The sequence below is a fragment of the Grosmannia clavigera genome (assembly GCF_000143105.1).
Source record: "Grosmannia clavigera kw1407 unplaced genomic scaffold GCSC_179, whole genome shotgun sequence".
Classification (NCBI taxonomy): domain Eukaryota; kingdom Fungi; phylum Ascomycota; class Sordariomycetes; order Ophiostomatales; family Ophiostomataceae; genus Leptographium; species Leptographium clavigerum.
The window spans coordinates 537,968-562,596 of record NW_014040759.1 but is presented as its reverse complement, the minus strand read 5'-3'; the positions used below and the strand labels follow the sequence as shown (position 1 = coordinate 562,596).

At 56.8% G+C, this 24,629-nt stretch overlaps 6 protein-coding genes across 6 annotated transcripts; 4 read left to right on the top strand and 2 right to left on the bottom strand.

The window, feature by feature from the left end:
* Positions 1-447: 447 nt before the first annotated feature.
* CMQ_235 (ankyrin repeat-containing protein) lies at positions 448-5,179 on the top strand (the record flags this gene model as incomplete). Its single annotated transcript, XM_014313857.1, has 3 exons — positions 448-1,549; positions 1,611-2,866; positions 3,218-5,179. The coding sequence occupies 3 exons, from the start codon at positions 448-450 to the stop codon at positions 5,177-5,179; spliced, it is 4,320 nt and encodes a 1,439-aa protein (XP_014169332.1).
* A 535-nt stretch (positions 5,180-5,714) lies between these two features.
* CMQ_345 (cyanate hydratase) lies at positions 5,715-6,795 on the top strand (the record flags this gene model as incomplete). Its single annotated transcript, XM_014313718.1, has 3 exons — positions 5,715-5,750; positions 5,914-6,356; positions 6,786-6,795. The coding sequence occupies 3 exons, from the start codon at positions 5,715-5,717 to the stop codon at positions 6,793-6,795; spliced, it is 489 nt and encodes a 162-aa protein (XP_014169193.1).
* A 914-nt stretch (positions 6,796-7,709) lies between these two features.
* Positions 7,710-10,377, top strand: CMQ_56 (rRNA processing protein; the record flags this gene model as incomplete). Its single annotated transcript, XM_014313995.1, has 4 exons — positions 7,710-7,798; positions 8,869-9,121; positions 9,198-9,972; positions 10,031-10,377. 4 exons carry the CDS (start codon positions 7,710-7,712, stop codon positions 10,375-10,377), a joined length of 1,464 nt encoding a protein of 487 aa, XP_014169470.1.
* Positions 10,378-11,556: 1,179 nt separating this feature from the next.
* Positions 11,557-13,800, bottom strand: CMQ_11 (mynd domain containing protein; the record flags this gene model as incomplete). The annotated part of the gene is made up of 1 exon (XM_014313950.1): positions 11,557-13,800. One exon carries the CDS (start codon positions 13,798-13,800, stop codon positions 11,557-11,559), a length of 2,244 nt encoding a protein of 747 aa, XP_014169425.1.
* Positions 13,801-16,185: 2,385 nt separating this feature from the next.
* On the top strand, positions 16,186-16,629 carry CMQ_274 (uncharacterized protein; the record flags this gene model as incomplete). The annotated part of the gene is made up of 1 exon (XM_014313896.1): positions 16,186-16,629. The coding sequence occupies one exon, from the start codon at positions 16,186-16,188 to the stop codon at positions 16,627-16,629; it is 444 nt and encodes a 147-aa protein (XP_014169371.1).
* Positions 16,630-17,479: 850 nt separating this feature from the next.
* Positions 17,480-24,146, bottom strand: CMQ_156 (sh3 domain containing protein; the record flags this gene model as incomplete). Its single annotated transcript, XM_014313778.1, has 6 exons — positions 17,480-17,585; positions 18,097-18,233; positions 18,588-18,656; positions 18,864-19,050; positions 19,446-23,572; positions 24,033-24,146. The coding sequence occupies 6 exons, from the start codon at positions 24,144-24,146 to the stop codon at positions 17,480-17,482; spliced, it is 4,740 nt and encodes a 1,579-aa protein (XP_014169253.1).
* Positions 24,147-24,629: the final 483 nt, after the last annotated feature.

The window sequence follows — 24,629 nt, the reverse complement described above, 5'->3', positions numbered from 1 at the left end:
CACGGGTTTGGGCGTAATGGCGAAGAAATCGCCGCGGAAAGCCAAGAGCTTGCCAAAACACCAGCGTAAGACCCCATGCTTGTATATGCATGTCATGTTTGACATAATAATGTAGTTTGAGACGAAGAAATGATACCCAGATTTTATACAAAGCTTTTAGGAACTGCAAGTAAGGATGAGCTCCTGCTATTTGCGCCACCCCAAACCTCTAATCTCCGGGTTAGCCTTGGGCATTCACCCTTCCTATCTAAGCCACCTGCATCGCAGCCAAAACACAGGAAGGATTGGGCACAAATGGAACTGCCACCGTCGCTGCCCAACGGACGGCTGGCCGAAGGAGGCTTGGCGCTGACACCGTGGGATGGTCAAAAAAATCTGCTGCCCAAGCGGCCTCCTGGCTGTTCTTATCTCGATCATTGCTTTCTCTACTCAAAAACGAAGCAAAAAATGGCTGACAACAACGACCAAGAATTTTCGTCGACCTCCTCAGCGGTAGCTGTTAGCAATGCCATGGCGAAAGCTGGAGAGCCGAGCTCTGTCGCAGAAACTTTCCCATTTGCCCCGCGCCGTCAGAAATTGAAGCAAAAAGCTATGCGTTTATTCAGGCCCAGGAATATGCCACCTAAAGCAAAAGCTGTTGCCAATACCATTGTCTATACCGACCAGCAACGAGCAGGCCCAAGCAAAATTCCCAACCCGCCAGAGGAGAGCAGCGTGCCTGTGCCCTTCCCGGATGGCATCAAAGTGCTACACGACTGCTCCGATGCTAGAGTTGATGTCTGCTTCATCCATGGGCTGTCTGGTGACAGAGAAAAGACCTGGACTGCTGCAGGAGAGTCTCAGCCTTGGTCACAAACCCTTCTTCCTTCTCGTCTCCCTGGCGCCCGCATTCTCACCTATGGCTACGACGCATACGTGGTGCGCGTAACCAGCGCGGCGAACAATTCGCTGACCAACCATGCCACAAATCTTCTGAAAGACCTGACGGATGACAGAGCGGCTTCCAGAGCGTCTTCACGGCCCATCATCTTTGTGGCCCACAGTCTCGGTGGTATCGTGTGCAAGAAGGCCCTCCTGCTTTCGCGCAACAACCGTGATGCCCACTTGCAGAGCATTTTCAAGTGGACCAAAGGTGTAGCATTCATGGGCACTCCACACAGGGGATCCGAGGTGGCGGACTGGGCCATGCTACCCGCTTCGGCTCTAGGATTCATGAAGACTGTCAACAAGACGCTCCTCGAGGTTTTGCGGACAGACGACGTGATGCTCAAGGACACTCGGGAACAATTTGTGGCAATGATTCAGGACTTGGTCTTGAATGGCCGAATTGTCGAAATTGCGTGCTTTTGTGAGGAGCTGCCTATGAGCAACCTTAAAAAGTTCATTGTCACTCAGGACTCAGCCACGCTCGAGGGCTACAATGCGTTCACCATCCACGCCGACCATCGCGGCATGGTGCGGTTTCGTTCCGAAGACGACAACGGCTTCAAGAGGCTGTTAGGCGACCTGGTCCGGTGGACCTTACCGCAAGAGCCAGTGGTTGAGATTCGTAAGAGTCATCGCCATTACACTTTTAAATGACCCCCTACCTAATTCTAACGATAGTCTAGCTCTGCAACCTGTGCTCTCAGAACTTGACAAGGATTGTCTAAGCTCGCTGGCTTTTCCGAAAATGAACGATCGCATGAACGACATTGAATCCGCCTTTGACAATACATGCAATTGGCTGTTCCAGCATGAGACCTACAGCAGCTGGGAAGCCACCGATCGAGGTCTACTTTGGATCAAAGGAAAGCCAGGCTCTGGAAAGTCTACCTTGCTACGACATTCCCTTAACAGAACCAACAAATTGCCACCCTGTGGAAGCCAGCCACCCCTCATTCTCTCCTTCTTCTTTCACGGCCGTGGCGAGGAACTTCAAAAGTCCCCTCTAGGTCTCTTTAGGGCGCTGCTCCATCAGATACTTTCGCAGGCACCAGATGCAGCAAAAGACCTTGTCGCCACTTTTCAGGACCGGCGCAACACCATGGGCTCAGCAGGCGGACAGTGGAAATGGCATGCTCGCGAACTACGGGATCATTTTCAAGCGTCTTTGCCGCAAGTCATCGAAAGCCGGACCGTCTGGATATTCGTCGATGCCCTCGATGAGTGCGGCGAACAGAATGCAGTTGAATTGGCTGGACATTTCCAGCGCATCCTCTACCAGCTTCCCCCGACGGCTGGGCAATGCCGCATTTGTTTCACCTGCCGTCACTATCCCATTCTCTCTCTAGACCCTGCCACCTTTGAGATATGTGTCGAGCAAGAGAACGGACTTGATATTGAGACTTACGTATACAACAAGTTCTCTTCTTTCAATGTCCCAGCTGAAATAGTGGCAACCATCACGAGCCAAGCATCCGGCGTGTTCATGTGGACATATCTTGTACTCAACACTGTTCGGGACTTGTTGCGTGGGGGGGCAGGGTGGAAGAAGATTGCCTCCAAGATATCCGAAACTCCCCAAGATCTTGATACGCTTTACGACGAGTTGGTGAAGAGCATGGATGACACGGAAGCCTCCCTGAAGCTATTCCAATGGATCTGCTTTGCCAGACGGCCTCTTTCGTTAGATGAGCTACGATGGGCTCTGATCCTCGACCCAGGTTGCTCTTACACATCGGTCCAGCAATGTAAGAGTGCAGATGAGTACGAATGCGATATGGAGAAGCACCTGAAAACTCTCAGTCGTGGTCTTGCCGAACTCACGCAGTCATCCGATGAACCCGTTGTGCAATTCATTCACCAGTCAGTACAGGATTTCTTCGTCAACAAGGGCCTACTGTCTCTACATAACAAGAAATCGGATGCTGCCGAAACGGTTACGGTTGATTCAATAGCTGGGATGGCGCACTACCAATTGTCCAGAAGCTGTATTCGCTACTTGGCGATGGACGAAATATATGACATTGGAGACTGTAACGACACCCTTGAATTTCCACTGTTGCTTTACACTGTATCGCGCCTGTCAGAACACATTAAAGAAAGTGAAGCACAGAACACGACTCCGGATGACCTCCTATCATTCTTTGGTTGGCCATCAGAGCATCTAATACAGTCATGGGGTCGAGTCTCTACGGCATGCGGAAATTCCTTTAGAATATATATACCATGGCTAAATCGAAAATCAACAATGCTACATCTATCAGCACAGCATCAACTTACCAGACCATTACAGGTAATCCTTCAAGATACTTCCGCAGACGTCAATGCCACAGATGGAATCGGTCGCACGCCGCTGTCGTATGCGGCCTATGCTGGCAATGAATCGACTGTTCATCAAATACTTAAAATAGGCAAGGTAGACGTCGATTCAGAGGATCAATACGGCTGGACGCCGCTCTTTCTAGCAGCCAGATATGGGCACCAGACGGTGGTTAAGCAGCTGCTCGATACAGGCAAGGTAGACGTCGATTCAAAGGATCGAGACGGCCGGACGCCGCTCTCTTGGGCAGCTGAAAATGGTCACCAGACGGTGGTTAAGCAGCTGCTCGATACAGGCAAGGTAGACGTCGATTTAAAGGATCATTACGGCCGGACGCCGCTCTCTTGGGCAGCTAAAAAGGGTCACCAGACGGTGGTTAAGCAGCTGCTCGATACAGGCAAGGTAGACGTCGATTTAAAGGATCGAGACGGCCGGACGCCGCTCTCTCGGGCAGCTAGATATGGGCACCAGACGGTGGTTAAGCAGCTGCTCGATACAGGCAAGGTAGACGTCGATTTAAAGGATCATTACGGCCGGACGCCGCTCTCTTGGGCAGCTAGATATGGGCACCAGACGGTGGTTAAGCAGCTGCTCGATACAGGCAAGGTAGACGTCGATTCAAAGGATCGAGACGGCCGGACGCCGCTCTCTTGGGCAGCTGAAAATGGTCACCAGACGGTGGTTAAGCAGCTGCTCGATACAGGCAAGGTAGACGTCGATTTAAAGGATCGAGACGGCCGGACGCCGCTCTCTTGGGCAGCTGAAAATGGTCACCAGACGGTGGTTAAGCAGCTGCTCGATACAGGCAAGGTAGACGTCGATTCAAAGGATCGAGACGGCCGGACGCCGCTCTCTTGGGCAGCTGAAAATGGTCACCAGACGGTGGTTAAGCAGCTGCTCGATACAGGCAAGGTAGACGTCGATTTAAAGGATCGAGACGGCCGGACGCCGCTCTCTTGGGCAGCTGAAAAGGGTCACCAGACGGTGGTTAAGCAGCTGCTCGATACAGGCAAGGTAGACGTCGATTCAAAGGATCGAGACGGCCGGACGCCGCTCTCTTGGGCAGCTAGATATGGGCACCAGACGGTGGTTAAGCAGCTGCTCGATACAGGCAAGGTAGACGTCGATTCAAAGGATCAAGGCGGCTGGACGCCGCTCTCTTGGGCAGCTGAAAATGGGCACCAGACGGTGGTTAAGCAGCTGCTCGATACAGGCAAGGTAGACGTCGATTCAAAGGATCAAGGCGGCTGGACGCCGCTCTCTTGGGCAGCTGAAAATGGGCACCAGACGGTGCTATCCCTATTAATGCAAAGTGGTGGAGATGCTAAGCGTGGCGACAATGTTGGGCGCAGCCTGCTGCTAATTGCCGCAGAGAACGGAGACGAGCCGACAGTACAGCTTCTCTTGTCTGCGACGACTAGTCTAGACAGCAAATCCTCACAGACCGGGACTTTGCCAATGACGCTGCAACAAGTCGTGCAGGGCGAGCTCGAAGCCATGGTGAGCTTCCTCTCTCAGGTCGACGCCAAGTCCGGGGTTGATGACAGGCGGTATGAAACGGCGCTGGTATGGGCCTCAAAGGCCGGATATACAGACGTCGTACAGCTGCTGTTAACGATGGATGGAATCGATGTCAATCACAAAATAGATGGTGAAACGGCGCTGCTACAATCAGCGAAGAACGGTCGGGTGGAAGTAGTGAAGCGGTTGCTGGCTGCAGACGGCATCGACGTTAATCGAAAAAGCTGGAAGGAGCAAACGGCGCTAATGAGATCCGCAGAGGAAGGGCACACGAGTGTGGTAACGCTGTTGTTAACAGTAGACGGCATCGACATTGCTTGCAAGAGCCGGTACGGTATGACTGCGCTGGACCTGGCTGCAAAGGGAGGCCACTTGGATGTGGTGGAGCTTCTTGAGCAAAAGCTGCACGGCTGACGACCGAACGATAGAAGCCGAGAAAATACACAAAAGAGCTTTATGCTGATTTCTTCTGTGGCTTTTGAGCAGCTTTGCGCTCGGCTTCTAACCGTGATTCACACAGTAATATATATCTCTACTGTGTATGAAGATTCATCACCATAACAGGCCAGCTCGGCTTGTCTTTATTGATTGGTCGCCGGGACTTTTAGTAGGCATCGTGCTTGATACCGCCCCTTTCCATCTGCCGCAAAAGCCTGGGTGATGTATCGGTCTCCGAGGACGTGAACATGTTCTGCAGCGTGCATTCACTTGCACATCACCTACTCCAAAGCGCCAGGTTATATACTGTTCCAGTCTGTCCTGTCCTATTTTTTCTTGTCAAATGTGCTCCTTGAACCGTCTGGCCTGAAATCGCAAACTCAAGCTTACTGTACTCGTGGACATTTTTCGGCTTTCGGCTTCAGCTCTCCGGCCCCCTCTTCTTAAAGCAAACGTCCATTACTCATTGCACACATGATCTCAAACTCCCCAAAAGTCACCAATCTTCGCCATGCCTGAACAACAGAAGCTGCTTGCATCGCTCGACGTGAGTTTATTCCTCGTTCCCATTGCCATCGTCGTCCGTCATTGCCGATATCATTGAGTGGCTGCTGCTCAGTTCCGACTGGTGTTCCCAGCTGCGGCCGCTCTTGATGACGGCAAGACATCGACAGCCTGATCGTGGCAGTGTGCTAACAATCCCCCCAAAGGACTCCATTGCCTCGCGGCTGCCATCGCACTCGCAGCAGCTCTTCCAGGCCAAGACCGCCCGCGGCCTGACCTTTGCCGAGCTTGCCGACGCCCTCGGCCGCAGCGAGGTGGCCGTGGCAGCCATCTTTTACGGCCAGGCGTCGCCCTCGACGGCCGATGCGGCCAAGCTCAAGGAGCTGCTGGGGCTGACCGACGAGCTGACGGCACAGCTGACGGCGGCGTCGTTCCCCGACCGCGGCCGCGCGGGTCCGATGCCGCCGGTCGAGCCGCTCATTTACCGGCTGTACGAGATCGTGCAGAACTATGGGTATGCGTACAAGGCTGTGCTGAACGAGAAGTTTGGCGACGGGATCATGAGCGCGATCGCCTTTAGCACGGGCGTTGAGAAGGAGGTCGACGCCGAAGGGATCACCTGGGTGAACATCCGGATGCGTGGGAAGTGGTGAGTTTGGGCCCTGTCGTGGTCTTTTCCGTGCTTGTTGCAGTCTTTGGTCCTTTGCTAACAGGCAGGCTTCCGTTTTCGCGTTTTTAAGCAACGGATCAGATTTGGTGGAAAGGCGAAACATCAGAAGGCAATTTCAAGAATGCGTATGTAATCAGAAATGTACCAACGGAAGCCACATGCAGAGACGTGACTTCCCTTTGCTGTCCTCCATCCAGACCGGTCGTTCGATCCAATTGTCCGTTGCAAAATAAAAATGAATAAATCGAGCGGAAGCTTCTTTGATGTGATACTTTGCGGGACAAGGCGAGGAAACCCAGGGGACAATACTAAGAGTGGAACAATAGCAAGGCTAAACCCGTCACAGCCTCGCTTGTGACTGCCAACTTCACCACCACATCTGCCAACAGCTATGACTTCCAACTACAGCACGGGTTGAATTGGATCATTCAAGTAATTTATCGAGTTTAGACCAATACTGTCGGTCACGGGAGAACATGGTGAGCAACCAATAGGTCAATGGGTCGGGGAAGGGACATAAGACGATGTCGGAGACAAGCATCATGCACAGTAGACAAACAGCAAAGTGGTTTCTCCGATCAGAAGCATGTGAACGGAACCCGCTCGAGTGATCATGGATCATGCTTTGAGGCAGATAAGAACAATACTACCGGCAAGGGACAATCGTAAACATGGACAAGGACGTCCACCCAATATTGAACTGCATCAGGACACGATCCTTGCTGCTATCTTTCGGTTCCGCTTCCTCATTCGCTGCCTCGAGTCCAGGGACGATGGCCGGCCATCCAGACTCCTGCATTCGGCTTCGTGTCACAATTTATCTTGCGTGCCCCACTGTCCAATGCTCGCACATGTGCGTGTCCGCCGAGGCAGGCCCGAACGAAAGAACGAAAGCGGCCGTTGCGGTCTCTGCTGCCTGTTCATTGCACGCATTGCTTCTTACGATTGTTCTTACCGCGTGAAAGACAGGACAAGACGAAGCCGGAAGCCAAGAGAAAACTCGCCATCACTCGTGAACACGCCTCTGTGGGACTTCCTTTGAGCTGTCTTTCTTACTCGACATCTCTTTGACCGGTCTTTCTCTCGATAAGCACCCCCTCTCTGCCTCTACTGTCTCTCCGCATTGCATGACGTCTGCCTCAATCTTCTCTGGCCGCGATCGGTAATCTCATACCCCCCAGCAGTCAACAGCACCGAAATTGTCTATAAAAGGTCCAGGTCCTTCCCACATTCCTCCCAGCTTTTTTTCTCCTCACCCGCGCTATCATCTTCACATTCAATCAATCATCTTCAACAACTTTCCAAAGAAAACCAACCCCCCCAACTTTCAAAATGCAGCCCAGCTTTGTCAAGAACGTCCAGACGGTGAAGGCCAGCGCCGGCGGTGACGGCCTCATTGGTGGCGGTTACTGCGTCGTCATGTAAGTTGCCTACTCTTGAGGCAACTTGCTTGAGATGATGAGAGGAGAAGCTCGAGAGAGGCAAAACAACCATGTCACAGACTACAATCCACAGCAATGCACCCCAATAGCGAGGATTGGGCTCCCCTTGTCTTTCCAGCTCTCTCTACCCTCCTCTACCAGTAGGATACCTATCCTTGACAGAAAAATCATCACAAGACGACATATCGACCCATCTCCTGAATCACTGATCTCTTCTCGCTCATCTTTCTTTTCTCGCCAACGGAGGAACTCATTTGACAAAATCGATTTTCTCCACACACCGGCAACCTCATTTGGTATACTTTACACAGTACTCACAACTCTCACTTGCCTTCGGTTTATTCGCTTCATCCTACTGGTGTCTGGTTCTTGCTTATTCTGTGATCTCTTCTGAGTGGAATGGCCAACCATTCTGATCGGACGATCCCATAAGAGGTGGGAACGAAAGCACCAGGAGTACGAAACATTTTACTATCATGGCCTGCTGTGTATACGCACACTGGGTTCTTTCCATTTGCTGTGTCAATATTTTCTGGCCATCTTTGTCTGGTGGAGACAAGAAAGGTTTAAGGGAGGAGGTTACGGATGCCATTTGTGGACCATTCAGATAGTTGAATACATGCATTTGGGATCCTACACAAAATCTATGATTAATTGATTGACAGCCGTGATTACAAGTACCGCAGCTTATGGACGAGTTGCAGCTTTTCGCTTCTAACCAATAAGAAGTTGTAGTGGAGGATTGCAGTAAAGCTTCTTATCTTGGAAAAAACCATATCAAAATTTAGAAATGGAGGCACAGCTTCTACTTTAAGATCGCGTGTGGGCGGTCTGGTTGAAATTCCGATCATACTTGGCATGGCAGTCGTGTAAGTTGGCACGTGACGATAGTGACCTTTTGGATCTCCTAATGCGTACAGGCGGTGAGAACTTATGGATCCATCTCCAAGCATAGTGTGGCAGAAAAAGAAAATTTCCAGGTAGAAAAAAAAAGAGGACGGAGATTGCAGAGTTACGAGAGGTGCCAGCCTACGACAAGCTGCCAACAGAACGCAGCTTTCATACTCAGACACCACCACTACGATGGGACGAAGCGCATTGAGAGCGGCATTGGCGGCCGAGAAGGGTGTGGATTTCAAGAAGTTGAGGGAAAAGAAGAGATACAAGCAGGGTGTGAAGGAGAAGACAAAGAAGGGAGGAGCTGGCAGCGTGTCGAAGAAGGATGCGACAGACGAATGGGAGGACGAGGAGGAGGAGGCGGAGGAGAGCGATGCCGGGGATGAGGACGAGGACCGGCTAGGAGTAAGTAGTTCTGTCTCTGCAGCTGGGCAGATGAAACAGGCTATGGGATATGGGATACTGACCAACTCTTTTGCAGGCCGACTTTATTGCTGCCGTGGACGATTCGGACGAGTCAGACTCGGATGTCGAGATGGAGGCAAAGATTGTGCGGGTCAAGGCAGCCGCATCACCGACACCAGCAGCGACCCGGAAAGAGAAGGCTGCCAAGGTGACTAAGGTGGCCAAGGCGACCAAGAAGGTTTCCAAAAAGGCCGAGGATGAGGATGAAGAGGAAGAGGAGGAAGAGGATGGCGAAGAAGACGAAGAAGAGGACGACGATGCGGGCGAGGACGAGGAGGTCTCGTGGTCGGACCTGGACGAGGAGGAGCGCGCGGGGCTGGCGGTCCAACGGCGACAGACGATCAACAACGCGGCAGCGCTGACGGCGGCGCTGGTGCGGATCCGCGTGCCGACCGACAAGAGCGTGCCCTTTAGCACGCACCAGTCGGTGGTGCCGTTGTCGGAGCCGACGGCGGCCTCGATAGCCGACATCCAGGACGACGTCGCGCGCGAGCTGCAGCTGTACCGGCAGAGCCGCGATGCGGCCGTGGCGGCACGCCGGCTGCTCCGTGTCGAGGGCGTGCCCTTTTCGCGGCCGGCCGACTACTTTGCCGAGATGGTCAAGGACGACGAGCACATGCAGCAGGTGCGGGCGCGTCTGGTCGAGGCTGCGTCCGCCCAGAAGGCCTCGGCCGAGGCCCGGCGCCAGCGCGACCTCAAAAAGTTTGGCAAGCAGGTCCAGGTGGCCAAGATGCAGGAGCGCGCCAAGGCGAAGAAGGACACGCTCGAGAAGATCAAGACGCTGAAGCGGAGTGAGTGTCCCGGTCGGTCCTCTGTCTCGATGGTCTGCTAACCGCGCTAACCCGCCAGAACGGTCCGAGAATGGCGCGACCAACACCCACGAGGCCGACCTGTTTGACGTCGCCGTCGACACCGAGATCGGCGCCAAGCGCGGCGCCTCGTCGGCCCCCGGCAGCCTCAAGCGTGGTCGCGACGGCGGCCGCAGCGGCGGCCCGCCACAGCCCAACGCCAAACGCCAGAAGAAGAACGAAAAGTACGGCTTCGGCGGCAAGAAACGGCACGGCAAGTCCGGCGACGCCCAGTCGTCCGGCGACCTCAGCGGCTTCAACGCTCGGCGCATGAAGAGCGGCGGCAGCGCCTTCAAGGCTCAGCGGCCGGGCAAGGCGCGGCGACAGGCAGCAGGCGGACGGCGGTAGAGCATTCTGTCGGTTTGGTCGCTTTTATGTCATTATTCGTCATCATCGACTGGTCTCTTCTTGCTGTCTGTGCTTGCGCTGCTGTATACAATCAATCAGGCCCAGTGTGTTTTGGATTGTGGCTGCTGTTATCAAAAGAATCGTGGTGTCGTCATTTGCCTCTCTACCATAGCATACGTCTGTCAGGGTCTCGATACAATATCCATATTCTAACACTACAATCGATACATGCCGTATTCCCGCATCCACGCCGCGTTTTGTCTATATCTACAACCATACAGCATCCGTGCTGTCGAGCGCCCTCAGCATGGGGCCAGATACATGATCACCACCGGCTTGCAGAAGAGAAGATTGGGAAAGCCTTCGTGAATCGTTTTGCATTCTTTGCATAATTGCGTCAATACACGCCTATGGCCATGGCCCCGGATAGAGAATGGGGGGAATAATCTGCAACAAGAACGCGGGGAGCATATGATTTGTAATGACATGAGAAAAGCAGGGAGCCAGGAGAGAATGTCGGCTCGGACAGAGATGCAGTGGTACCGCTGCAGCAACAACAAAAGCAAAAGCATCGTTTCCTGGTGACAGGATGACTAGAGCAGCGTGCATGCAAGCAGCAAGTAAAAGACAAAAGAAAAGGTAGACAGATTGTCGAAAAAAAACACACAGGGTATTCGTTTGTCAAGAGGCAAGAGTGTTTGTCGTTCGGGTTCCTTTTTCTTCCGAGTCGTTCGCGTGTTGACTGTGTAGAGGTCGTGCAGAGGCCGAGACGTGATGCTCGGCAGAATCATCGCTGCTGATGCTATATGTGCAACACCGCGAGCCGGACTGCGGCCATCCTGACCAGAAAGTCTGCCCGACCCAAAGAACGTCGCCTCCCAGCATCGTAAACAAGACAGGCAAAAGCACCCAACAATGTCGTCACCCTGCACATGAGGGTTGGAAAATGTGAACAAAATTCGGCAGCCAATGCTAGGTAGAATGAAGAGTAATCAGGTAGGTTTAATAATGATAAAAAAAAGCACACAAAAAACACCGTGGTATCACACCAGAGACGCCGATCGCTCAAATGCTCTTTTTGGTTTTTGCAGGCCCAAGCTCGGCTCGTCAGGACGGCCGACGCCGAAGCCAGAAGATGAAACCGCCATTCGTTCTGGGCGGAAGGTCGACCGTTCGCAGCTACTGCGACGCGGCAACACACCAGTGACGGTGGAAGGCCCACGCACTCTTCTGGCACTCCTTGCTGCAGTACTTTGTCCTCCGGCAGCGGCGGCACTTGGCAAACTGCCGCGTGAACTCCTCCCACTTCCCGCACTGGTAGTAGGCACACTGGCGGATGCCGCCCCGGGTGTCGTCCTTGCGGCACAGGTTCCGCATCACCACGCCCGCCCAGTACTGCATGTCGGTGCTGTGGTAGCGCACCGTAAACTTCTCCACTAGTGGGAAGATGTTCAGGTCGTTGGGCAGCAGGTATTCTTCCTCCTCCTCCTCCTGGTCGTCGTCCTCGTCCATCAGCGCCGCGAAGCCCACCGAGTCTATGCTCGACAGATCGTCGCCGTCCAGCAGCTGGAGCTCCTTGCCGATCTTAAGCCGAGGCACCAAGTGGCTCTTCTGGAAGTATGTCCGCAGGTTGCAGTACTTGGACACGTACGCGAGCAGCTGCAGCGACATCAGCACGTCTTCTTCCCGCGGCATGGCCGCGATGATGTACGGGTTAGCCGTCAGCTGTCGCTCCACAAGGTAGCGCGGTACGCTCGCGTTCGGCATGATCGGCTGCTGCGCCGCCGCCATGGCCGGTCGGTTCGGCGAGAGCCCGATTGCCGGCACCGGCGTCGTCGTCGTTGTCGGTGCGTTGATGATGCTGCCGCCGTCGATGGGCGCACGGTGTGTGATGTTGAACGTGCCAGTTTCCTGCGTCTCCGAGACCGTCGGCGTGGTCAGCTCGATGCCTGTCGCGCCCAGGATGCTCTCCGACTCCTCCATGGCGATGTCCTGGATGTCCACCGCCGGCTGGATGTTGCCGGTGCCCGACATGTCCGTGTCTGGTGTCTCGTCCGACTGCACGCTCTCCGCGTTGATGTCGTCAGCTTCGCCAGACGTCGTCGAGCTCTGGTGCCGGATGGACGGACGTCTGCGAGACCGGCCCGTCGGGGCGAGCAGCGACGTTGGTCGGACGGTCGGCGACCGGAGCTGCGGCGGTGGCAGCGGCGTGGTCGGCGAGGCGGGCTGCGACGTGACGGTGAGTCCCAGGCGCGCCGCAAAGCGGTCGGCGTCGCGGATCGTCCGGGCATACGCCTGCTCGCCGCCATTCTCGGCAGTGGCTGACACGACGGAAGCCAGCGGCTGGATGCCGTTCTGGAAAGGCGAGGAGATGGTGTGTCTCGTCGACGCATTGACAGCGTTGGAGGCAGCAGTAGCAGAGGCTAACACGGCCTCATCCATGGCTGCGGACGACGAGGGCAACGACGTCGACAGGGAGCTGGTCGAAGGGCCCGGAGCGCTGGTGGCATGATGATGATGGTGATGATGGTGATGGCTGTGCTGCTGGTTCTGGCGAGGAAGGATGGGAATGGGAGCACGGTCGGTCATCTGGGTATGCGACGAGTGCGAAGACGGCGAGCCCAGGGCCATCTGGCCAGACAGGAGAGCAGTTGGCACAGGAATGGGCACCGGAGGCGATGTGATATGGAACTGAGACATGGTAGGCGTGGCGTCATTATCGGCGTTGCTAGCGCTGCTCGCGTTGCTGCTAGCGGTGCTGCCGTTGTCTGCTGACAAAACAGTGCTGGAGCTGGGTCCCGGCACGGTTGGGTCGACAGGAGCCGGGACGGAGAGGCCGACCAGGGCAGCCGACACGTCAATGGACGGCGGCGGGGCCTGGCGACGGAAGGCGCGGTGCTGGTCGATCTCGAAGCGGCCGCTGCTGGCTCGATTGGCAAAGGATGAGGACTTGCTGCCGATCCGCAGGTCCTTGACGCGGTGATGGCCCTGGTGGTCACGGGCCTGTCGCTGCTTGGCCTCCTCGGCTCGCTCGCGGCATTTCTCGATCACCTTGATGTAGTTGTCGAGAATGGTGGCAATGACTGGCACCATGTCGGCCTCGACCACTCTCGTCCGCACCGCCTCAGTGCCGCGCACGCCAATGTTGACAACGCACTGAAAGGCCAGGTTCCACTTCCACATGTCCATCATGTCTCGGCTGCGGCCCTGCTTGAGGATGCAGACCAGGCGCTCGATGCCGCCATCGACGGTCAGGATGTCCCGTATCCGGGCCGACGACGTTGTGAGATAGGCGAGGTGGTTGAGCGAATTGATGAGCGGCAACGTCGACGTGCAATCGAGGGCACGGCGGTCGTAGAGGGCCGTCGTGATGCCCACCGACGCCTTGTTGACGTTGGGGATGCTAAAATTGACCTCCCTCATCTTCACGGGAGGCCGGCGGCACGCGAGACGTCGTCAACGGGTCGGGATGGCAGGATGGGAGAAGGCGTGTCCTCGTTGTGTGGATAGGAAGCAAGGACAAAGAAGAAAGGCGCAGAGCCGGGAAAAAATGGGTAAAAAAAGAGAATTAAAATAAGGTGTGGTCCGAAGGCCAATGGCTCTACCGCTTTCGCGTTCCCGTCAGGACAGCCTGCTCGGCAATCAAAAAGTAAGAATGTAGAGGCGGCCGGGTGGCGGCTGCAGATGTGAGGCGATGAGTTTTCAGGAGGCGGGTGCCGATCGGAGGCGGCAAGGGTAGATGGAAAAAAAGGAGGGAAGGGAGATTAGGCGATGGCGAGTTGAAGAGTAATTTCGCACGTTCCTCAGCAAAACTCCTCTTTTTTGAGTTGTTTTTGTAATGTGTGATGGAACCGTTCTGCTAAGCAGGAGACCGGTCGGAACACTTTGAAGGTGAGGTCGGGAGGGGGCGAGCGATAGGGAGAGAAGTGTCTCGCGTTGTGTGTGGTCGTGTAGATAGACGTCTGGTGGTGCAGATAGAACGGCGTGGCGTGGGCGAGTCCCGGATGGCTCTTTCAGTGCAACAACGATTGCATGGCTTGCGAGAGTTTGATGGCTCGCAGGCGATGGAGACCAAGATGCAGGCAGGGAGGAAAAGTCGGTTGAGGAGTGGGCGGCGGTGGTTGTGGTTGGGAGGAAGAATGTCGGATATGTGTCGGATATGGCCGCTTGGGTCGAGAGAGCGTTGCAATTGATGGCAATGGCTATCGGTCACGGGAGATTGAAGAAGAGAGGAGCCACGGCACGGACAAGGGCGGAAAAGGAGGCGTGTCAGGATAGGACGGGAGAATAGTGAGGCTTCGGGCGGATGCTGTCACTCTCCCGGGAATGGGTGCAGATGACGGAGATGCAGCGTGAAGGAGACGATGTGGGATGCAGAGAGAGGAAGAGAGGAAGAGAGGAAGAGAGAGAAGGAGAGGAGAGCGAAAAGTGAGGGAACGAAAAAGGAAGCCAAAACGGAAAGGGTGCAACGGAGTAGGTTAGTCCCAGCAGGCGAGTTTTGGGGGGGGAGGCGGGAAAAAAAGATTAGGTTTAAAAAATAAAAATAAAAAACGGGCAGGGAAGGCAGGCCGGGTTATAGCAGGACAGCATTACGAATAGCGGGATACTAAGTATGTTGGCGCTGTTGCGGCGCGTGTGGTGCTAACCAGCTAGGGCCTGGCAGCGTGGTGGCGCCTGGAATGACAGGTGGGCCTCTATTCGTAATCGGAGGCGAGAGCGGCCTGCTATGAAGCGACGAGACTGCCGTTGAAGCTACGCGAAGATGGTGGAAAGCGTGATGCTGGCAGCCAGCGCGAAGAGCTCAGAGCCGGCACTTGCACTGGGGGCTCGGCCAGCCAGCCGCGAGTGCACGGCTCCTGCTACAGAGTGTGTGCTGCAGAGCGACCAGCTCTCCGGATGCGTCGCCACGGCAGCCCTGGTCTCAACTTGCGATGCTCAGGTGCTTCGACTGTCTCCAGCACGCGGTCGTGCGGTCGTGCGGCCATGCAATCTCCACGGGCGGAGCTCCAGGTGTCTGCAGTCCGATCTGGCTCGTCTCTTTCCTTTTTGCTGATCTTTTTCTTTTTTCTCTTTCCCTCCCTTCTTCCATCCTTCTCACCTCCTCTCCCCGTCTGCTGGGACGAGAGCCCGACGCGATGTTCCCTTCTGCCTGACCAGTCGTCCTTCTGCCACGCTTCCTAGCTCCATGTCCGTGTCCGTGCCCGCGGCCGTGCTTGGTAATCGGACTCGTATCTTGCATCGTAGGCCCTAGGCCAGCTGCGAATACTCTGTAGCTGCGTTTCAGACACCCCCACCCGAAACCCATTCTCTTCCCGCCACCGGCATTTCGTCCTCGTAAAAGAGGGCAGCTACATGTACGGTGTGTATGTGTGCACAGTATACAGGTATGGAGCAGGTCGGACGATGCATAAGGAGACACGGGGGGAATACTCGCACATATGCAGAACAAGCGGTTATACAAAAACGTCCGGAGCTGTTCCGGCTGAAGAAGACACACAGTGCAGAGTACTGTGCGCCGTTGGGCTGCTTGGGCCCGCATGACGAGCCAGAGACAAGGCAGAGGCGAATCGTCGCCGGCCAATTTCCCTGTGTTTGTTTTTCCCAGTTCGCAGGCGTCTCTTTGTGATTTTTAATACTAGTTGCCTCTCCCGTTGATCGACATCCTACATGATACGGCGAGCTGGTGCAAGAAGTGTGGATATCCGCGCGAGTTTTGTCTGCGAGCATTGCCAAGCAGGGAATCTATCTAGAGGCAACGCTTGCCGCTGTCTTACTCTGCCAAGGTATTGTGCGCTTTCTCGTACGAACATGTGGCACCACTTGCCACCGGCCTGCCACCGCCGTTCCTCAGCTTGCACATATTCCGATACTTCGTGCCCAGCATCCTTCCGTGAGCTCTTTTTCTCCCGGGCTATCGGCCACTTCCCGCCAAGCGAGCTACGGCCAAAATACACTTTACCTGTCACATTGCTGCGCGCGCGCGCGCAAGAGAACAGGGCAGAACCCGGCATGCCAAGGCGGAGCTCGCGCTGCCAGGGCTGTCCGGATGGGAGAGCATGGCCCACAGTTCTGCCATCAGGACGCGGCTATGGCGCCAGCATGGCTGCAGCTGCTGATTCGTCCGTGCTGCAGGCCAGCGAGGCACTGTCGGTGGGGTCCCAGGCCGACCATCGGCTCGATTTGGCGCCGGGCCCAGCAGGAGGGAACAAAAAAGGGAAAAAAACACAAGAGGGACGCGAGAGGCAACAGTGAGGGCGTCTGGAGGAACATGGTAACCGCCGACACGACAAGACACTGCAGGAGAAAGGGGTGTCGGCTGCAAGCGCCAAACAGTGACAGGGGCTCTGACCGGCCTGTTCGGGACTGGAAACGTTTCTGGACAGCGACTAAGGCTTAGGAGACGAGCGGGCCGTCCCTGGGTTACTCTGTGCACGAGTCGTCGTAGCGACGGAGCCTTGTTGCCCGGTGTTGTGCATGGGTATCGTGTTGAAGCATTTGTAAGACTTGCAGATGCGAGAAAAGTGCGTTTAGATTCAGCGATTGGTAGGCTCGTACAATATAGACTCAAAGTTGTACAAATCAGCCATCCGCATGCACATCTTTATACGTGCCACAACCCACACCTTCCAGGTGCCGAAGCGCTGGCCGAGGGAGGCAAGGACAGCGAGGCCGTGGCGAAGCTGCAGAGGGTGATGACGTTGAAGTCACCAAAATGGTCGGTTGGTTGAAGGGGATGGTCCGGCCCAAGACGGATGTGGCACTAGGAGAGAGATGAGAGAGAAGGGACAAGCGGGATAAAAAGACCTGCTCGATCAGAGACATCAGGGCAAAGTCCAACGCCCAGTAGCCCACATGAGATCGAGCTGGACGGTGAATATCCAGGAGATATCGGGGAAGAATAGTGGCGGAGAACGCCGTCTGGCAGGACTTTTGGAAGAGATTGATACTGGGGAGCTTAATGAGGGAGGAGGGCTATATAAGAATGAGGAACATAAAGACGAGGAAAATGGAAATGATAAATACAGTGTAGGCCTTACACTCACGCTTTCTGAAAACCAAACATGCAGAAGAGACACAAAAACGCCCCTACCGCACACAGGCATCAGCGGAGCCCCTCCTCAGACGGCAGGTTGGACGTCAAAAGGTCCTCGAGCGCGGTCGTCTTTGCTGTCTCCACGATCGATAGCGTATCGCTCAGCTCTGCCATTCTGTGTCGACTATGCTGGCAAGCCTGTTGACGTCTTGCTCGACCGGACCGCAGCAGCCAGCCCATATACGCCCGACGGCGATCGAGCCTTGCTTACCATTACGACGCCTGGACCCCGGCGACACATCTGTCGAGACACGAGACAGCCGGCCGCAGCCTCTTGTAAGTTGCCCACACTCCCATTGGCTGGCGGAGACGGGCTCTTTCCCAATCGGACTAGCGGCGGCCGACTAACGCCGCCGGCTGCATTCGTAATGGTGATGCAAGTGTTTTCCTAGATGCTCCCACCATCTCCTTGATGTGAAGCCAGCAGCCTGCTTCCTTGTCGCCATGGCGGCCGGCAGACAGCCGACAAGCGCGCCGTCTGGTCTGCCTCGGTGCGGCCGCTGCATCCGGTAAGCTGTGTTGTGTTGTGCGAGACGATAGCAAGAGCCTGGACTATGTGTATGGCTGCGGTTCCGTCTCCAGTTCCGGAGGATATGACCAGCAGAAGCGCCCGAAACAACACTAACACGCACTCGCCCTCTTTTCTGCTGCCCTTCCTTCCACACCTGTTCACACGCAACTCTCCCTCTTCCGACATCCACACCATCTCCTCAACCCCCTCCTCCCCTCCCCCTCCCTCCACCACCCGCTCTTCGCACATGGCCTGGACGACGTGGTGATGGTGTGGATGGACTAGCCCGGATGTTCACGTGCTGGCTTGACATCCATGTGCTGGGCATTTTCCGTTTCTTCCATCCTGACCTCCTCATCCTCTACAGCCACCATTCCTGGCCACCTTTCCTGGCTAGAAGCCCGTCTCGCCCGCTCCGGCTGCCGATATCCGCTGCCGGTCGAGTCCCAGGTCCTCGATCGGATGGGTTGAGCTAGCTATAGGCCTCTCTGTCTACCTTTCTGTCGCCTAGTCGCACGACAACATTCATGCCACATGCTCAACCTCCCGCTCAACAACACGCAAAATGCCTCTACCACGCCACGCTGTAAGCACGTGCGCACTTACGGACGAAGCTCGGACGATGGCACGACTGCCTGGCGCAGCAAGGCCGAAGCCCTCTGCAATGAAGGCCGACTAGTGTCCCGTCGACTGTCCGTCGTTCGCCCAAGAACCTTAATCGCTCGATCCTGAATTCCGCATCCTGGATCTCCAACCCTGCACCACCAACCTTGCACCAACCTTGCACCCCAACACTGCCCCCGAATCAACGCATGTTTTCGCCCGGAACATCAAACTCCTCTCACATTGCAGCGCAGATAGCAAAACGTAAACGTATCGTACATCATATCCGGTCCAATCCCGCTCAAGCTCAAGTCCCGATGCGCCAGATAGTCCAAATGCCCACGCCCAAAAACAAAACGCCAGAATGCCAATGCTGACCTGTCTCGATCGTCCAGGTCCAGTTTTCCGACCCTGGTCCCCTTTTCCGACCGTTGGCCCCTTTGGTTTGGCCATGTGGGACGCCCAACTCCGTGTCGTTTGTTCGTGAGGTGTTCTCGTCTTTGTCGTCTCCTCATCTCAGTTGAATAATATCCTCGCTCCCTTCACTTATCCTTCACATCCTCCTCAACTTTGTCCTCTTCTCACCTCACCTCTTCCCTCTTCTCTTCTCTCCTCGCCTCTTTCTCCTCACCTCTTTCTCCTCATCTTTCCCCCTCTCTTTTCCTGTCTCTTTTCCCGTCTCTTCTCTTCCCCTCTCACCTCCTCCCTCTCACTTTCCCTCTCACTTTCCCTCTCACTTCCCCTTTCACCTCCCCTCCCCCTCCCCTCCCCTCCCCTCCTCTCACCTCCCCTCACCTCCTCTCACCTCCCCTCACCTCCCCTCACCTCCCCTACTGGCACACCCATTCCGCAAACACACACCATCGTGCCGTCCGGTCTGCCAACACCAGTCCCCGCCACACTCCCCGCTCGCTGCACTTAATGATCGTCTCCCACGTGCCGCCATCGCTGGCCTCGTCGTCACTGCTGACCATCGCTGCCCGCCCACCGATGCCTATCCCCATCCCCAGTCCCATCCCGCCACCGCCACCCCGCCGGTCTTCCTTGCGCATCAGCCGCAGAATCTTGCCGCCCGGCGTCTGGATCGCCAGCTTTGCCGGTTTCTTGCCCACAATCGCCGGCCCTGTCGCGCTGCTGCTGCTGCTCGCCACGCTGCCCGCCGTCCCACCGCCACCCGCCACGCTCGAGAGGATGCTCATCGCCGAATTTGGCCGCGCAAACGGCACCGGCGACGCCGCCCCCATCCGTCCACTTGTGCTTCCCGGCGTCGGTGTCGTCGTCGCTCCCAGCGAGCTCGGATGCTGCCGGATCGCAAACACAAACGTGTTGTTCAGCGCCAGCCGTTGGCACTGCGGCTGCACCACGTAAATGTCGTGTCGCTGCGCATGTGGTGTCGGATGCCGCATCACAAAGTCGTAGGCCGGGTTGTCGCCCGTATGCACCACCGGCAACGCGAACGCCAGCGGGTGTGGAATGTCCTTGACGCTGTGCATCAGCCCTCGCCGTCCTGCATACACTCGCAGCACCCCCGTGCCCTCTTCGCCCGGCAGCAACGCCTTGATCGTGTACCGCTTCGAACCGCCCACCCAGTCCGCCTGCGCCAGTGCCCGCTTGCGCACCACCTCGCCGCTCTCAAAGAAATCGCCGTCGGCGTCCCGCGCCAGCGACCGCACCTCTACCTCCGCTGCCAACTCCACTTCCTCTGGCACTTCCACCCGCAGCTGTACCATCTCCAGGTCTTCGATCCGCACCAGCGCCGTGTTGAAATCCGCCAGCCGCAGTCCATTCCGGAAGTACGGCGGTCCTGCACACGGCAGATTTAGCAGCACCTCGTGCGCCACTGCTGGACACAAGTGCTGCTGCTCGTGATGTTCAGGGATGTGCGTGTAGCACGCCTCGCTCGGCCGCGACAGGAACCACCACCCATCTGCTGTCGTTCCGCTGCTGGTGCCGCTCGAATATTGTCCCCGTCGTGGAAACGACGGGCTCGCCACGCAGCAGTCCATTATTCGCCACTCCCCGTCCACCACCACCGTGTTCCACCAGTGGTTCGATCGTGGCATGATTCCCAACTCCGGCAGGTCGCCCGGCGCCTTGAGGTAGCCCCGGACCACCTCGCACAGCAGTCCGGCTGCCATGCACATCTCCATCACGAGCACCGCGTACTCCCGCGCGCACCCTCGCTTCGTTTGCAGCACCCGCCGCGTGTCCACCGCCCCGGTCCCCTCGTACTCTTCCTCCCACGAGATCTTTTCCGCCACCCACGTGAAGATTGCCCGCAGCCGCTGCACGTCGCTGCGGTATGGCCGGCACACATACATCGTCGCCACCGTGATAGCTGTCGTCGTCGGTGGTAGGTTGCTGATGAACCGCGAGTTCTTGTCCACCTGTCCGAGGTTGAGTCCGCCATAGTCGATCGGCTGCAGTACCGGCATACCGTCCACCCCCTCGTCACCCTGGATCGTCCCGTATAGCTCGTCCACCGGGTCCATTGCCGGGTAGTCGAGCATTTGGCAGCGGTCTCGCATCTCGTTTCGCTCGTTGCGGCTCATCGAGTTCGATCGGTTGACGTCGCGCCGCACCTGCACCCAGTCTGCGCTGCTGCTGCTGCTATTGCCGCCACCACCACCTATCTCGCGTCCCGAGTCGCGTGCGAGCCCGCTCGCCGGAATCCCGGTGCTGCTGTGGTTCTGCCCATGTGCGATGCCGCCCACCACGACCCCAGTACTGCCGCCAAAGCCTGTCATCGCGATACTGCCGCGACTACTAGCCACGCCGGCCTTGGCGGACTCGACAATTTTCTTGAAAAACCCAGTCTTCTTCACCGACTTGGGCTGCGTCAGTCCGCCGAGCCCCGATAGCTCGCCAAGTCCGGGCATGTCGTCAGCACCGCGCTTTCCCAGCTGTGACCTCGATCGTGGATAGTCCGACGCGTGGCTGCTGTGGTAGGTCACCCCCGTGAACGGAGATGCAGGCCGGTCGCTGTCCCAGTCGGCTATGTTCAGTGCGCTCTGCGCCCGGCTTCGGTTCTTCCGCGCCAGACTTCCCGCGCTGGTTGCGCTGATCTCCCCGGCCGACACCCCGCTCATCAGACTGCGATCTGTGCTCTGCGTGTTCGAGCTGCTGTTGGTAGCTGTGCTGCGTGTGCTTACAGATGTGTTCGTCGCGTTGGTCTTGGTCGTGAGCGTGCGCCCGAGCATCTGACGACCGACATCGTATGCGGACCGCTGATGCCGCAGCCTCGGATCCGTCGAGAGAATCGACATGGACGATTTTGGCCGCTCGTACATGCCGCCCTTTGACGGTGGCGGCGGCGCATCCGACTCACCATCGTCGAAGGGCGTCACCGACTGCTTCTGTTCGTGCATGCTACGCAGCCGCGACTCCATGCGCTCCACGTAATTGCTCAGCTGTGGCAGTGGCTGATCGTCATCCTGATACCCACCGCTGCCTGCCACGTCGTGTGACGAAAGCGCACTGCCGCTGTAGGTCTCATAGCCCTCGTCGACAGGAATGCCCATGGTAGACAATGGACGTCTGATCTGGTCTCCGCGCTCGCGCTGTTGCTGTTGCTGCTGTTGCAGTTGCTGCTTTCGGGAACTCCGGTGGACCGTGTCGAACGACGCTGGAGACCACGGGTCAAACGCCGCGGCTTCTGCTGCTCTGGACTCCTCCTCCTCTCTGGACATGCCAAGGACTCCGAGCTGCTCCATTACGCCATCCATCGCCTCGCGCAACGGCGACGGGGTAAAGCCAGACTCGCCGCCAGGCGAGAGCGGACCTGGAGAGGGCCCACGCGGTGTCTGATAGCCACCGGACCGATGACTCATATAGGACATGTTGGATCCATGTCTTTCAAGCCCGCCGACGGATTCACCATAGGAACCATTCGACCCGTTGCGGCCCATGACATGTCGATGTGGCGGAGGCGGAGGAGGAGGGGCATCGGCCAAGTCGGCACCAGAACGGTAGGGCTGGTACACCTTCTCTGGTGGCTCCTGGTAAGACGCATGTATGGGTGGTGCCGGCGAGAGCTGGCGATGATGGGGCTGCATCTGCTGGTCGTACTGCTGATCGGAGGGTGCGCCGTAATAAGACTGCTCCAGCGGCAGCGAGTGCGAGTGGTAGTGGCCAGGGGGCGCAGGAGACGCCGCTCTGTAGTCGTAGCTAGCTGCCGGAGGAGGAGCTGGTGACGGAGCTCTAGACCCATAGGCAGCTGCTCTGGGAGGGGCGGGTGATGCGGTACGGATCCCGTAGACACTCGGCGGCCGAGCAGCAGGCGAAGGAGCTCTCATGGGGTAGTTTGCGTATGAAGGTGCAGGCGATGGGGCACGGTAGCCTGCAGCTGGAGGGGGAGCCGGGGAGGCTGCCCGATAGCTCGCCATGGGCGGAGCAGGCGAGGCAGCTCTGTAGCTCATGGGTGGAGCAGGGGATGGAGATCTGTAGTTGGCCATGGGTGGAGCGGGCGAAGGTGCCCGATAGCTTGCAGCTGGAGGCGGAGCTGGTGATGGAGCTCTGTAGCTCGCGGCAGGAGGAGGAGCAGGTGATGGTGCCCGCTGGCCGTATGTTGCCTGAGACGGGGCCGGGTTGTGGTTGTGGTTGGGATCGGTGCCGTCTATCCGTCCACGGCCCCGGCCTGGACCAGCAGCACTGTTTGGGGGTTCTCTGGCGCGTACAGTTCCTGGTCGATATGTCTCTGGCTGTTTTGCCGTTGTGTAGTGAGGAGCTTTGGCGTAGGCCTCGAACGGTTTCCGGAACGTCCTCGACTTTTGCGGCGCGCTCTTCGGGCCCGACGTGCTGCTAGCCGGAAGCGGGCTGACCGATCGTGTCACCGGCCGGAAGTCGTCTGGGAGCAGCTCGACGAAGTTCGAGGGAAAGGCACCCACCATCCGGCGGTCTCGACGTAGTCGTCCGGTCCACCAGCTGCCGTCTCCCGCATTGAGACACTCGATCAGGTCGCCCTCCATAAACCCGAGATCGCGCTTCGACTGTGGCCCGACGGTTAGCCTTCTCACACCCCGCCAGAGCGTGTGTGCGAGCCCAAGCAGACAATGAATGGGGCGGACAAACCTCTCCTCCCCACGAGTAGACTGCTCTGCACCAGCATGGAAACCGCTTGGGGAGCGGTGGAGGTGCTAACACCGTCATGGCGGTGGCGGTATGTGACCCTGCGGTGCTCGAAACTCGATAATGTCCCCCGAAATGCCGAGAATATGCTTTTGCCGTGTCGTAACCTCGTGAAATGATGCAAAGTGTCGAGCTCCAGTTCGAAGTCGATATACCGCCTCAGAATTTTGAGGTGGGAGTCGGTGACGGCCCCGAGAAACAATAGCAGAGAGGTCGGGGCGAAACGACTTGGCAATTGGCTGGCATGCTAAGTAAAAGAGGCGTTAGTGGGTTTTGTTATGGGGGAACAGGGCTGGGATGCAGTGCATTATTTCTTGACACGTTGCCCAGCAACGGCGCTGATCTCAGCTGGCAAGACGCCAGCGACCAGCTCGCGACGCACGACAACAGGACGCCCATGACCTTCTTGCGGTAGTCTGTGGCTGGGGTGTTCATTGTCTGCAGCTGGGACGTGGTCTCTGCTAGCTTCCATCTCCAGGGTGGTTGCTGTGTGAGCCGCTTGGGAGGTGCAATGGAACGGTATGAAAGGCGGCGTGCATCAGACAATAAAGTGCAGAGCTATGTATGTTACATATGCATACATCTCACAGACATGCAGCATGACGGATGCAATCTCGCCAGGCACGACGATGAGAGCGTTGTCTGGAAGCTGCAGATGTAACCTGTGATGCTCTTTGTGGAAGACAGGACCATTGTGTTGGTGCGTGCCTTCCCTCCGGGTGCGCAATGACACGCGCCTGCTAGATTCGGAGCAGCATCGTATCTTGGAAGACAAAGCTCCGAAGACGAATCTCTACTCTAATCGAGTGGCACCGCTGAGCTACTCCGAATGTGACGAGCTGACAGGGCCAGCCAGCCGCCGTCTGTTCCTGACCCAAACAGTGTGTAAACAGGTTTCCTATTGCGGAAACCACCATG